Source organism: Carcharhinus amblyrhynchos, chromosome 9, assembly GCF_965287045.1.
Source record: "Carcharhinus amblyrhynchos chromosome 9, sCarAmb.v2.hapA, whole genome shotgun sequence".
NCBI lineage: Eukaryota > Metazoa > Chordata > Chondrichthyes > Carcharhiniformes > Carcharhinidae > Carcharhinus > Carcharhinus amblyrhynchos.
In genome coordinates, this window is record NC_137332.1 from 42,596,576 (window position 1) to 42,611,748 (window position 15,173).

At 39.7% G+C, this 15,173-nt stretch overlaps 1 protein-coding gene across 13 annotated transcripts in view; it reads right to left on the bottom strand.

Annotated features, from left to right (window-relative positions):
- The window catches only part of nfia (nuclear factor I/A), a 699,967-nt gene that overhangs the window by 94,040 nt on the left and 590,754 nt on the right, over positions 1-15,173 (bottom strand). For 8 of the 13 annotated variants that reach the window (XM_080195531.1, XM_080195519.1, XM_080195523.1 and 5 more), the window contains 2 exons: positions 10,091-10,165; positions 8,616-8,744 (listed from right to left, as the gene is read on the bottom strand). The exons of 2 other annotated variants lie outside the window; for them this stretch is intronic. In XM_080195531.1, the coding sequence (XP_080051657.1) occupies positions 8,616-8,744; positions 10,091-10,165 (204 nt within the window). The remainder of the gene's footprint in view (positions 1-8,615; positions 8,745-10,090; positions 10,166-15,173) is intronic. 3 more of the 13 variants (XM_080195522.1, XM_080195529.1, XM_080195527.1) reach the window with 1 other exon arrangement.

Genomic DNA, 15,173 nt, shown 5'->3' on the forward strand with positions numbered 1-15,173 from the left:
CACAAGCTTTTGGAGGGCTGCTCCTTCATCCGGTAAGTGAGACTTCAGTTCACAAACAGGAGATATAAAGACACAAATTCAATTTACAAAACAATGGTTGGAATGTGAGTCCTTACAGGTAATCAAGTCTTAAAGGTACAGACAATGTGAGTGGAGAAAGGGTTAAGCACAGTTTAAAGAGATGTGTATTGTCTCTGGACAGGACAGTTAGTGAGATGTTGCAAGCCCAGACAAGTCGTGGGGATTACAGATAGTGTGACATGAACCCAAGGTCCCGGTTGAGGCTGTCTTTGTGTGTGTAGAACTTGGCTATCAGTCTCTGCTCAGCGACTGCGTTGTGTGTCATGAAGGTAGGTTTGGAGAATGCTTACGTGAAGATCAGAAGCTTAATGCCCATGACCGCTGAAGTGTTCACCAACAGGAAGAGAACATTTTGCCTGATGATTGTCAAGCGGTGTTCATTCATCCGTTGTTGTAGCATCTGCAAGGTCTCCCCAGTGTACCTTGCCTTGGGACATCCTTTCGTGCAGCGTATCAGGTAGACAACACACTCTCACCATGTGAGAACACCAGCCACCAGGTAGACGGTACATACACTCAGCCAATGTTGTCTCACTGAGCAGAGACTGATAGCCAAGTTCCGCACACGAGGAAGGCTTTAACCTGGATCTTGGGTTCATGTCACACTATCTGTAACCCCCATGACTTGCCTGGGCTTGCAAAATCTCACTAACTGTCCTGTCTGGAGACAATACACATCTCTTTAACCTGTGCTTAATGCTCTCTCCACTCACATCATCTGTACCTTTAAGACTTGATTACCTGTAAAGACTCACATTCCAACCATTATTTTGTAAATTGAGTTTGTGTTTTTATATACCCTGTTTGTGAACCGAAATCCCATTCACCTGATGAAGGAGCAGAGCTCCGAAAGCTAGTGGCTTTTGCTACCAAATAAACCTGTTGGACTTTAATTTGGTGTTGTGAGACTTCTTACTGTGTTTACCCCAGTCGAACGCCGGCATCTCCACATCAGAAAAAGCTGTACAGGATGTTCAATACTTCAAAAAAGAAAGCAGTTGAGAACTTTTTACGTTTCATGAACATATAAAAATGCAGGTGCAAAGCCTAACCACATCTATCAATATTTGTCTTTTTATGAGCAGGAGATCTGGAGTCAAACAGTATGCACAGGTACAACATTACGACTAGTGTCAAAAGGTCAATGCTCTATTCATAGCATTGTACTGACATGAGGCAAAGCCACTCCCTGGTTCACCAGATCAGCCTGAAACTATTTCAGACAGATCTGAAGATTTTGCAACTCACAAACCTGTCAACACTTCTCAGCTTCATTATCTCACGATTCATGTGAAAAAGATTGCAAAAAAAACCTTCTGTTTAAAATGATTTCACAATTAAAGCTCAGGATTTCCTTTACAAAATGATCATTTTATAAAATCAACGAGCTTCTAAACTAAAATACTACCATTTACCTCGCACTTGCATTGAACTTTTGAACAAGCCGGTCGGGAGTACTAAAATAGAGATAGTAATTTTTCAAAAATAATCAGTCACTGTGAACTCAATACTCTGTCGCTCTTTTCAGAATAAATTTATATTTAGATGTATATGAGGAATCCAAAACTTCAAAAGGGAAGCTGGCTGTTTATAATTTTAGTTCCTTTTTAAAAAAATTTCACATTTTTCGAGCAGTCATTAGAAAGATATAACAGAATAAGTGTCCACACGGATTAAAATTATATGCACTGCTTTATCAAACAGTCAGTAATATCGTTCAGAGGTATGCAGATTAAGGAGGTTGCAGTTTTGTTCCTTGGATTCTCCCAGGTTAGTCAATATCAACCAGTGAGAATGCTGCAATAAGGGTCTGCTTCAGACGACTACTCATTTTAAGTCATTTTTGTTCAGTCAGTCTTGCTACTTTGTTTTCTGACTCAAGCACATGTGGGTAAAGACGTGGGTGCGAATATTCTAAGCTTTAAAATTTCCGGCGTAAATTGTTTGTAGGTGGGAGTCTTAAGAGTATTCAATATAATCGTCCTCTTCATCAGAACCTAACTTTAAAATCTTCCTGAAGGTTAATGAAAGATTGAAATGCCTGCTTGTTGCACAGTGCGTGTTGGTGTGCAAAAGCATTGGATAAAAAAAAAGTGCATGGAAATGAGTTTTCCATTTTTCACATTCACTTGTACAGTGAATGCTCGATGCATGGCAAAGTTCCCTATAGTCTGCCACAACAATGTGATTTAACTCTGCAATCAGAAAAACACTGCAGTAATTTGATGTTTCATTTTTCACATCATACAGCCTATTCATTGCTATTGTGTGCTGAACAGCGTATGATGGAGCCCAATAAGGGAAAAATTAAGTCTACCAACAATTTCATGTAATGTACAATTACAGCCAGCAACAATATATTTGCTGCATCAATCCAGCAGTCAGAAGACCTTGTGCTAATCCATTGTGCCGCCCCTACACTATCAAATTAAAATTACAAGCAATCAATTCTATTTTCAAAATTGCCCTATACAGCTTTGGATTCTTGTTCCATTTAGTGACATGGTGACACAGTGGTTAGCACAGCTGCCTCACAGTGCCAGGGACCCAGGTTCAATTCTGACCTTGAGTGATTGTGTGGCGTTTGCACGTTCTCTCAGTGTCTGTGTGGGTTTCCTTTAGGTCCTCCAGTTTCCTCGTAAAGTCCAAAGCTGTGCAGGTTAGGTTAATTGGTCATTCTAAAATTGCCCCTTAGATTTGTAGGGTTTGGTGGAATGTTGGAGTAAATACGTGGGGCTATGGGGATAGGGTCTGGGTGGAATTCTCCATCAGACAGTCAGTGCAGACTAAATGGGCCAAATGGCCTGCTTCCGCACTGTAAGGATTCTACGATTTCTATGAGAGCTGCAGACTATATGTTACAAAACCCAGGGACCTGAGTTTCCAGTGATGAAGTAAGATCAGCTAGGATAAACTTCATTTGTGGTAGCAGTAAACAAAGAGAAAAGAGAAGGTAGAAGGGGATGAAGATTAAGAAAACTCATCTGAAAGATTGATCCAGCACATCCTTCCCTTGCATCTCAGTCCTTTGCACAGGCATTCGTACGGCCAAATCATTGTAGTGTCTCATTTTCATTACTGCTGGCAACTGGAAAATTGCTTTATCGCTGCCAGGAGGATTTTGCCTGTCAACTGCAGCTTGAAAACAATCAGTGGTCTCAGCTCTGTAGTGATCAAAGATTCATCTTTAGAACAGGGGGTTCTCTCTCCTCCACACCCCTTAAACAAAATTATTTGGTGGGACGTTGTCTGGCTTTGTAACAAAAAAAGTCACTGTTTAATGTTTTTCAAATCACTCAATGTGAAAGTAAAATTACATTAATTTTGCCCTGCTTTGAACAACAAACCACCCCAAACCTTATTAAACCCAAACTTGCAAATCATCATATCAAAAAAATGGAACTTTAGCCTCCCAAAGTAGCGGCAAATAAAATGGTGTTACCAACAACTCCTGAAGATGGGTTATTGGTATATTAAAAAAAAACAAAATCATTACAAAGTGCATAATTTTAATTATGGGCCAAAGGAAGTATAAAGAGTCTGCAATTCAAGAGTGTAGCAGAATCCAGATAGAAAGGAATGGAGATAAAACTGCTGGCGGATTGAAATGCTTAGGGAGTACTTAGGACCTGTCATTTGTTACGACAGTTGCAGAACTAATTGATTAAGAGGCTATGACTAATGATCTGCGTATAAAGGTTTGTTTTTAGGACTGGATGAATAGCGACATTTATATACCTTGACACCTAAACGTATGCAAAACCCAGTCTATCTAGATTGTTTTCAAGCTGGATGCTTTTAAGTTGTTTGTATTAGATTAATTTTCCTTCAAACATCTCACCCGCTGTTCAATCGAGATGAAATTGCTTTAGTTTGAGGAAGGATAGCTAAATCTTAACTCAATTTAATATTTTATTTAAACATCAATTCAAAATACATAAATAAACCAAATTTAGACACATTGTGCTTTGGTTGCGAGAAGCAGAGTATCACAACGTTTGTTAAATGTCAATTTGAAGACCATTCGTTAAAGGTGCCAAGGGAAAGAATGTTATTGATTAACATACATATATATTAGGATTCTTCCTATCCCCAAATAGAAAGGAACAATATTGGAATGCTAGAGTTTAAGCATAAATGTGCATTTCTATTAGTGCTTTTCATTCCTTAGGAGGGCATCCCAAGACACTTCTCAGTCAGATGAATAATCATTGTTGTAGTGCAAGGAAATGCAGCAGTAAATTTGTGCATAGCCATGGCCCACTAACAACATTGACCAGCTAGTCATTTTTTGGTATCTTTGGTTGATCCAACTCTATGGGGGGAATTCTCCCAATTCCCAGCTGGTGGGTTTGATCGTGCGTGTGAGGGGAGAATATGGCAGGATATCCAGAAATCGGTTTCATGTCAGTGTGGATTTACAGCAGGATTCTCTGCTGGTGCCCACCATGGTGGATCAGAAAACCCACCAGAATGAACATCATTTGCATCCTATTAATGCGATGCAAATGAAGCACCGACCCCACACACCGGAGACTCCCAGATGTTGGAAAAACACACCAGTACGAAATAAGTTTGGAACAGAGTAGCATGCAGATGTTGGCACTCACCTGAAAAATGCTGAGGCTGCCTCCCAAGTTCAGGATGAAGGCTGTCCTCAACCTTGGAACACCACAGCAGTGGATCGGGGAGCATCTATAGGTGGTCCTTCTAGATCAGGTGTCCTGGAGGGGGTTCCATCATCAAGCCTCATGTTCCTGGAGATTTATCTTCATTTTTCAAACAGTTCACCTTCTCTCTTCAATAGTGGGTCAGTGATGTTGGGTGCCTTTTCAGTGTGGCAACCGGACACAGTGGCAGACTATGCACCATCCAGGCTGCCCCACCAATGAATACAATGCAAGACACCTGTGTGATTAATGAAGTCAGGGCTGGAAGATTTGATGTGCTTTTTCACCAGCCGCCACAGTGGGAAACAGTCTACATTCCTGCCTCCGCCATGGCACTTAGTCCTAAAATGGGAGAATTCAACCCTTTAGCTAAAAAAAAATCAGGTTCCTTTCTCCAATATTACACGCCAATTTATTTCCACAAAGCAACATCTTACCTACTCAATACTAATTGAAAGCTGAAATTTCTGCTTGGAGATATGACAACAATTTGAGGAGATTAACATAAATGGTGGCCTTGATAGCAAAATCTGAATAAAGGATGAAAGCAATCATTTTTACTACGTGACGCATCTGTCCCTTTGTTATAAAGTAAAATCTGCTATCACATTTCTTCATAATATTTTTTTGTTCTTCAGCTGCAAATTAAAATAGACTATTAATTTCCTTCTTTAGAATTATAAAACAGAGTAGGAAACCATTTCGTCTTTGGGTTCTTTGAAGAACTAAGATAAAGGCAAAATAGTATGGATGCTGAAATCTGAAACAAAAACAGAAAATGCTGGGAAAACTCAGCCAGTCTGACAGTCTCTGTCGAGGAAGAATAGAGCCAATGTTTTGAGTCTGGATGGCCTGGAGACATTGGCTCTGTTCTCTCTCCACACATGCTGTTTTTTCTGCTTTTGTGTCTTTGAAGAACTATCCAATTAGGTCTACCTTGCTGCTATAGAAGCATTGTGGCATCAATCTTTTACCTCCGGAACTGATATTGTAATCAGTGACGTTTAAACGGAATTGCTACTTAGCAACTATTTGTTCAAGCCTTAGGTTAATTTCAGTCTTGCAGTTGGCTTCAGCGGTTGACTTCAGCAGTTGGATTAAAGGCAGAATTCTCCGATCTGGGACTAAGTCCCTTGGCAGAGTGGGAAGTCGTTCCCACTACAGAGACTGATGGGAAACCACGCCACATCTTCTGGCCCTAACCTCATTTATTATGCATCCAAGGGTTTAACACTGTATTCTGTGGCGTGTGTCCCATCATCATGTCTGGGTGCCATATTTAAATGGTGCCAACATCACTGACCCATAGTTGAATAAAGAAGATGGACTTCTTGAAGAAAGAAGGTGGGTCTGCAGGAACTCAGAGGCTGGAAGATGAATCTCCTCGATTAAACCAGGTCGATGCTCCTCCTATCCACTGCTGCAGTATTTTGGGGTCCAGTGTTGCTGGCAGCCTCCATCTTGAACCCCGGTGGCAGCCCCAGGCTATTCTTCAGGTAAGTCCTGACTTCTGCATGCCACGTTGTTTCAGAAGTGGTCTGGACTGGCGTGCTCTCCCACTGGCGTCGGAGAGAATTGGGCAGGGGGGGGGCGGAGTGGCATTCCACTCAGGCCTTCATCTGCATCCCATTCGTGGGGTACAAAGCAATTTCAAGCCAGCCACCAGCAGGTTTCCCGATCCCCCTTGGTGGACACCACTGGAGGATCCTCCAGTAAATTCACACCGGCATAAAACCAATTTTTGGGCCTCCCACTGAATTCTCTCCCTCCCAGCAACCCCTCCCCACTCCACTCCTTGGCCTACCACTGAACCTGCTGGCAGGGTCATGGCAGAATTCTGCCCTAAAAGTAAGATTTACGTCACATTGGAAATTTCCCACACAGGGAATACAAAGTCAAAGATGTAATCAGCTAAAGACTCCTATATCTCAAAGACAATGGTTACAGATTGATGCTTCAGAGCAGAGCACAAGCCCAGTGTGGTAGATATTAAACCCCAACATAAAAATATATTTTTATCAACGAGGTGTTGTACTTATGATCCATATTTCACACTTTCAAAGTCCTCTCCTATACCTTCACTTGCTTTAACTTCAGTCAGTCTTTTTGAAGTCAGGGAGAATAGTTCCTGCTAATGATAATTGGATTGTAGAAAATGTTTGTGAATAAGTTTGATTGGATCAGCTTTCACAGTGTCCGGCCTGTAGTGATTCCTTCGTTCCTTGTTTACCTATTTTTGAGGTATCTTTGTCCCAATCCTCAGTCTCTAACAGAAATATAGAAAGTAGGTGCAGGAGTGGGCCACTTGGCCCTTCAAGCCTGTACCACCATTTGATATGATCATGGCTGATCATATGCTTTTAGCATCCCACTCCCTCTTTTTCTCCATACCCCTTGACTCCTTTAGCTGCAAGGGCCATGATGTAGCATAAAAGATCCTCCAGATGTTGCATAAGCTAGTCAAAGAGTACTTTTCCATCCTTTTCTCTTTAGGGAATTGACAGGCCTTCATACAATGTCATTAGGTGAAGCATCCAAGACTGAGAACCTACCGTGTGGAGAACAAAAGGCTAAAAATATAAATCCTAACACTTCCCTGGCACAGCACTTCTTAAGAACTTACTTCTATCTTTAAAGTACAGTCTTTTGATGACTACAGCAGCTATAGTGGAAGAATGAATTAGTAGAGCATCGCATAACAACAGATATCCCATTGACATCACCAATGGGTCTTGAAGGAAATATGCCAGTGGAGGGCAATAGAGTTCAGTGGAGCTCTGATCCTTTCATGCAGTTTTGAAGTCATGATTCACTCGATTAGCCAGTGCCGTCCGATTTTTATTGACAAATGTATGCATAGCACTAAAACTTACCTGCTTCTTTCACCCCATTCAAGGACAAGAACTATGCTGAATCCCAACTTGCTTTGTGCACATACATTGAAACCAAACCTAGGGGCAGGCACAGTAGATGGACTCTTTCATTCTACTCGTGGAAATAGCTATTCATTTTCAAGTTTATGAAAATAGAAGTTGGCTTAAAAATCATAAAAGGACAAAGGCATGGGTTATGGAAGTTTACTTTGAATTTTCTTGTTGGCTCCAAAAAGAATGCTAGCTAGCATTTTTCGAAAATATAGCATTGGAAGTTCACCTGCACTGACTTATTAAACTCAGCGGTAGTTTTGCATTGAGAATCCCAGAAAGCTGAGTCTGATTTCTATGTGAGGCAAAAATTTCATTTTTAATCAAACTCTGGAAAAAATGTGCATTTATTCATCATTAATTGCTGAAGTTGTACATATAAGATAATTGGACATTCCATAATGTCGAAAGCTCAAATGTATTCAGCAGACAGTCACTTATCTTTGAGCAATTTTGTAATTTCTTAATTTTAGTAACAGGATGAAAGGAGATTAGATGGGAAAATGGTCCAGCTGAGACATGTGTCATTAATTATTACAACAACCAGACACAGCAAATTATACTAGGCACATATAATGAAGTCATTGAAAGGGGTTTTAAATATAGCTTGAATAAAAAAGCTGATTTTTAAAAAAATCACTGAATTGACAGAAAACATGGGTAGCAACCAGCTGTTAACAAAACCACTGAACTTTGATTTTATTTAAAACTTATAAGAAGTCACCAATATGAGTCCTTTCCCTCTTATTCTATAACCAGGCTGAAAAAAAACCACTTCTAGGGATTTATAACCCACAATGCACACAAGGAATTCCTTCCTAGAGTTTTTATTTTCTCTACTAGCAGTAAGTCAAGGTACCAAACTACAAGCTACTTGGCCAAGACCCTATACTCTTTTAGTCGGAGCTACAGGGAAGGGCTCTCAGCGGCCGTGCCTCACCTCTGGGTGCTGTGATCACAGGCCGATGATGATGTGTAAATGCCGTTCGAGGGGAGGAGGTCTGCGAAGGCGTGGGACTGCTGAAACCAGACTTCTCTGACTTCTTTAGTGTAGTAGGCGATGGCATTCCTGGCAAGAATGATCGATAAGTGCAATTTTAATAATGCTAGGTCATGAAACGACAGCCTGTGCAATGTGGAAGGGGAAGGGGGAAGGGGTGTAAAAGCAGCATGAGTTGGGGGGAAGAGAGAAGAGGAGGGAAAGGGAAGAGATTGCAGACAGAGAGAGAGAGAGTTAGGCAGCGCAAAAAGCATTCTGCATCATTCACGTTCTATGGTGCCTCAGCATGTTTACTTAGCAACTTCAAACAACATTCCTTGTCAGGTTAATAATAGAAGAAAGAGAGTATGCATGCAAGAAAATGTTTTCAAGTATGAGCTACATTCATAAACCATGCCATTCTATCTAAACTAAACCTGCAAAAGAATTCCATTGGAGTTTTAGACTGAAAATGCCAGAAGCGTCAAACTTCCAGTTGTTTCAAGAATTCATAGAACGTACATTTAACACCATAATCGAGGATACTGCACAGCCACCTGGGAAACACCCAAAATACTCTACCAGGGAGTTGGCCTCATAAACCATGATAGGCAGGACTACAGTTGGGCAATGGAAGTCAGGTCAGGAACGAAACTCTTTCTGTAGCCTGTGGATGAATGTGTAGTACTCTAATTAGCCCCAAAACATCAGGAAATGCTAGTACCCTGAATGACCTGTCCAAATGTTCCCTTGTAAAAGGACTTTATACATGAGCATTTGTGGAAATGGAGCATTTCCCACATGAAACAGTGCCAGATGATGTAATCACATGCACACCACTGTTACGGCACATTGTTAAGCTTCAAATATCTCCAAGATAGATATATTCTGCTGGTTTGATGTGTTGCTAAGATCCCAGGGTCTCCAAGCCAGGCTCACACCATTTCTATGGAATGTTGTTATGCGCTAAGTATCCCCCAAGCCAGACACAATCGGTTGCTATGATGTGTCACTAGGCTCCAAGTAGCCCCACGTGAGAGCCCACATTGTTGATGTGACATGTTGCTAGGCTCCATGTAATCTCAAGTCAAACACATTCTGCTGCTATGGCTAAACACAAGACCCCAAATAGCTCCCTGTCAGATGTGTACTGATGCTATGACACAGCACTCATGTTGCTCCCAAGTAGCCTGCATATTCACTGGATGTTATTCAATTGACTCAATGGGCTACTTTCATTGTGTAAAAAAACATCTAAAGAACAATAGGTACATAATAACGCTACAGTAAACTCATCATTGTTGTTTTCAGCAAATGTTCCGCTTTCATTCTCTCAATGTATTAATACAGAAAAGTTGCATTTCATTTTCAAATCTCTCTTTGTTCCAATGTAATTAATTGACAAACAGTTCAATATTGGTAAAAAAAATAATTACTTGAATGTACATCTGTAGACTTCAGTTGCGTGACCTTTGAGTTTGTGAGGTCACTAAAGAAATATGTTTCCGGATCTGAAAGAAACAAGCAGCAGAGGAACGGAGCAAATTTTTATATGCATTTATTGCTTAAATAATTTAAATGGTGATAAATGTACTTTCAATAATGTCAATAAGGGGAGTTTGACACTTCTTTGGCATTTTATATGCATACTAACTTTCATCCAATTAAAAAATGTCATGCAACATGTCTTTTTAGAAGCTTTCAGTGTCTGACTACTTTAGAGTCAAATTGATCACGAATATTCAGACAGCAGTGAAAAGGTGGCACAGTTAAGCTTTTCTTTGTGCAGTTGTGCTTTGTGAAACCTCCAATCCCATGGCATTAAAATTACGTTGAGTGTTTTAGGCATAGACTCAATTCTCTGAAGGTGGCAAAAGACAGGGGATCTCTACCAGTGAGATGGTATCATACCAGTTGCTAATACAGTTAATAACAAACCAGGCTAATACAAGTACAATCCTTTACAGATAGCTTTATGTCATTTAACTGGACTCATTTACATTTCAACCCTTTAATATTTGAACTTGTAGAATTTCATTAAACCTATAATTTTGTAAATGACTTAAAATATTAATTTCTTTTTTAACATTGCCTTAAATTATAAGAATAATGAAGACCAACACAATTATTTTTTCAAATGAGTATTAGCTTATTTTAGCTTTTCCTTTTGAAAAAAAAAGCTATTTATGTAAAATAGCAGTGAAAGATTTGCATATTATTTACATTAGATAAAATTTGCATATTATTTACATGAGATAAACTAGTGTGCAGGGGAAAGTTTTAGACAAGATACAAATATACAATAGCACACAGCATAGGCTGGAATCAATTTACGAGGTACATTGTTAAATCAATGCCTAGTTCAGAGCTTATTAATAAATCCAACAGATTATAGCAATAATCATTATAAAAATCTGCTGGTAAATTCAATGAAAGTCATTTCCCAAACAGTATGGGAGGGAAGGATGAAAGGAGGCACTTTCTTCCTCCAGCACTTGTGATCAGTAATCTTTTCTGATTGTGTGATCATTATCTCTTATTCTAATGGTTATCCCCTATCTATGACTAGCCACAAAGATTTGTCAAAACTGGATAGGTTTTTACAGTTAAAAAAAAATTACATTGAGGTCCTGGTAAGTAGCTTCATAGAATTCGGCTGCATTTAAGAGATTTGCAGCTACCTAAACATACTACTTTTTTAAGCCGGAGCTTCAGAGAACTTTACAATTACGTAGGTGAATTGGAAAGGAAATTTTATGTTTCACCAATCCTGTAGTCATCATTTAATGACTCTAAAGCAAATGCCAGGTGTAAAGTTGCAAAAGCCCATAACTTGCTTTCATGGGTTAAGAATTCATTATTAAAGCATTCTGCTAATTACAACGACAACTTATATTTATACAATGTCTTTAACATAGCAAAATATCCTAAGATGCTTCAGAAGAGCTTTTAATCACAATCTGACATCAAGCTACAAAAGGAAATATCAGGATAAATGACAACAGGCTTGATCAAAGAGGTTGGCTTTTAGAAACATCTTAAAGGAAAAGAGAGAGATAGAGAGAGAGAGAGAGAGAGATGGAGCAGCAGAGAGTTTTAGGAAGGGAATTCCAGAACTTTGAGCTGAGGTAGCTGAAGGCATGGACACCAATCGTAAAAGGATTAAAATCAAGAATCACAAGATGCCAGAATTGGAGAAGTGCAAAAATTATGAAGGCTTGTCGGGCTGGCTGGAGGAAGTTACACAGATAATGAGGAGAGACCATGGAGGAATTTGAAAAAAAGGATTTTAGAGTTGAGACTTTGTCAAACTGGGAAGCAAAGTAGGTCAGCAAGCAACAAGAGTAAATAGGGCTTGGTGCAAGTAAGGACACGGGCAGGAGTTTTGAATCAGCTCAAGATAATATAGGATGGCGGACTGAAGCCAGCGAATATGGCATTGGAATAGTCAAGCGTATGACAAGATATCTTGAGTGGAATTTTTCCCATTGGCAATGGGTTGGAGAAAATCTTGCCAATTTTTCCCCAGTGTTCTTGTTTTTCATCCTAATGCAGTGAATCATGTTTAAATATATCTCCACAAACTATCTAAATGAGTCTAAAGAACAATTATTTCCATGCTATTCATCACAGCTAAACTTAATGCTGACCCACCCAAGACACAAACATAAGCACTTAGCAAGAGGAGCCACGGGACTGGAAGCAGCAGCAATAATCATGCGTTTGGTTTCAGGTGGCAGTGGGCTAGCTGTCCTATTCTTACCCTGTCCAATTTTCTACCCCATTGACTTCAAGCAAAGGAAAATCTGGTGAAATGCACACCAGTCTACCAGCTATCTCGTAACGGCAGTTGTAGAGATCGACACCATTAATTTTTCAGTACCACACCGACTGAAGTAGCTGGGATGCACCCTTATCTCTTTGAAACCAACTAATTCACAAGGCCTTGTTTCTTTTCCTCACCTTTCCCTCCTCTCCCAAAGGTGGGTGCCGATAGATTGCCAGAGGATAATATAAAGGTATGGCACACTTTTATTTAGATGCCATTTTCATGTGTGAGCTGCAACAGTGAGTGGCATCAGCCAATTCAATCACAGCTAAACCCAATTCTTCTCTTCTCTCATGCTGTGCTTCAATAAATGTCATAGTCGTATAAAAGTAGCTAGTCAGTTTCTCTGATGCTAATAACGGAAATTAGGTCAATGGAATCCTTCCTCACTGCGGCCCCACAGATATTTGGCCAACACAACACAGCCTAAGCATTGAACTGTGACCCTTACAACTCTGGTGCCCAATGGATAAAATCATAGCATCAATAAGCCAGCTCATGCTCAATTTTACTTTGGAAATCACATCTAAATCTTAGAAGTTTACCTGCAAATTACTGTGGCGCAATCCCAGTGAGCACCACAAACATACTGCATTTAAGTTGAGCATTAACACCTGTTCCACTAGTGCCCCTCTGTTCCTCTCCACTGATCATAGGCAGCATTCTTACAAGGCTTGTGCAGAAGTAATGAAGTTTGTGCAAAAAAAATGCATGCAGGGAGTAAAAGCACCCTAAGCGCATTAATATTGTTTCTTTGCTGAGGACACTGCAAGTTAGAATCAAATCAATGAGTTTTTCTGGATTTCTATCCATTTGTTAGCTGCAAATTCTATTTTCCTGGGCTTTCTGTTATGTTGGCGTCAGCTGATGTTCTCCGCAATCGGCCATTTGTTTGTCATTAAAGTGGAAGTTGAGTAAAGGCATAGAAAGACAACTAATCAGGCCTGTTCTCCTGTATAGAAGAACTGCCAGTTCTCTGGCACTGCTGCAACTTGTGAAGCAGAATAAAGGCACTTCAATTTGTGTTGAAGAAAGCCCCTTCTGTTGACTATATAACTAAAGAGTCACACAGGATGTTACCAAAGCAGGGTGTTGCAAAATGGCAACAAAGGTGAATCAAAAAGTAGTGGTTAATTGACTCCAAGCTGAGGTTTTAATAGCCTGCAAATGGTTGGAGGAACTTAGACAATAGGGAAGCCCATAGTTGAGGTCCTGAGAAAAAAAAAGTGAGTTAGACTAAAGACACAACAGGGCAAAATTAAGAATCATCACACTGAGGATGTACAGTAGCGAGGAAGAAGTGAAGAATTGGAAGAAGCAATATTATATTAGCAGGGACATAGTAGTTCAAAATGCTTAAATCGGGACTTCCCTGCTGCCATCCGACTTCTGAATGGACCTATCTTGCATTAAGTTAATCTTTCTCTACATCCTAGCTGTGACTGTAACACTACATTCTACATTCTCTCGTATCCTTCTCTATGAATGGTATGTTTTGTTTATAGCACCCAAGAAACAATACTTTTCACTGTATGTTAATACATGTGACAATAATAAATCAAATCAAATCAAACCAAAACTTTCACATGTTAGTGCAAAATTTTGAAATAATTAGGAGTAACATTCTCCAATTTATATTTTTTGGAAATTTGTGTTTATTTTTAGAAATGAAGGGTTTTGGCTCAGTCTGTGCCTTAAAGAGAGAAAATTCACGCAGTTGACAAAATACACATGCCCTGTGAGGATGTGATACAATAAACTCAAACTACGTCTGTGAAGTATCTGTTTTTCAAATTGTTCGGAAACCACATACAGAGAATGTTTACCACAATACGTTGTTGCAAACCATGTTACAAATTTGCTGTAAGCAGCGAGAGTGCTGACTAACAAAAAAATGAAAAACTGCAGACACTGTTGGCTGAATGGCATGAAACTATGGCATGGAACGTAATAATAACTACATTGGACAAAACAAAACGGAACAAAATAATACTGACAGGCTCCTTTGATTGGAACTGATGGCAGTTAATTTTTCTGCTTCCTGTGTAACCACCACAAGTGTTTTTTTTAAATGAAATATAACCATGACAAATAACTTGCCCTACTGATACTTTCAGGTGATTGTTTTAAACCAAGAACTGGCTTACTTTGGGGACATGAGTTCGAAGACAACCCAACAAGTATGAAGATAGATTCCCTTTTCATTGTCAATAAAGATCCTAAGCGGGCAATCTGTCCAGATCCTAGAGGATATAAATTCGTAGGGCATAAACCAGCCAAAGCTCTCCATTCACTAGGCTATGCTACTGAAACAGAATAGCAAGATTTATGTGAGGAATAAGTACTCATGGCGCAGTAGGTTGTTCTTGTGAGGTTAGAGTTACAGATGCAGCAGTGCTGAAATTTGCACTGAAATATCTTGTACCTGTGTAACAGGCCTTGATGGGGTCAAGTCATCACCAACAGTAATTTTTTATAAAGTCATCATTTGAATAAATGCAAAACCCACAGATAGTTAAAAACCCCAAAATGAACCATTTAAATCCAATTTGTTTGACATCCATAGTGGATTAAACAGACTAATCAGTGCAGCACTTAGTGATGGAGGATTGACTATGCACTCCATTAAAAAACTCGTGTTTCTAAGCAGTGGAAAGTCTTGCCTCTTCTACACATTTACTCCAGTAAAG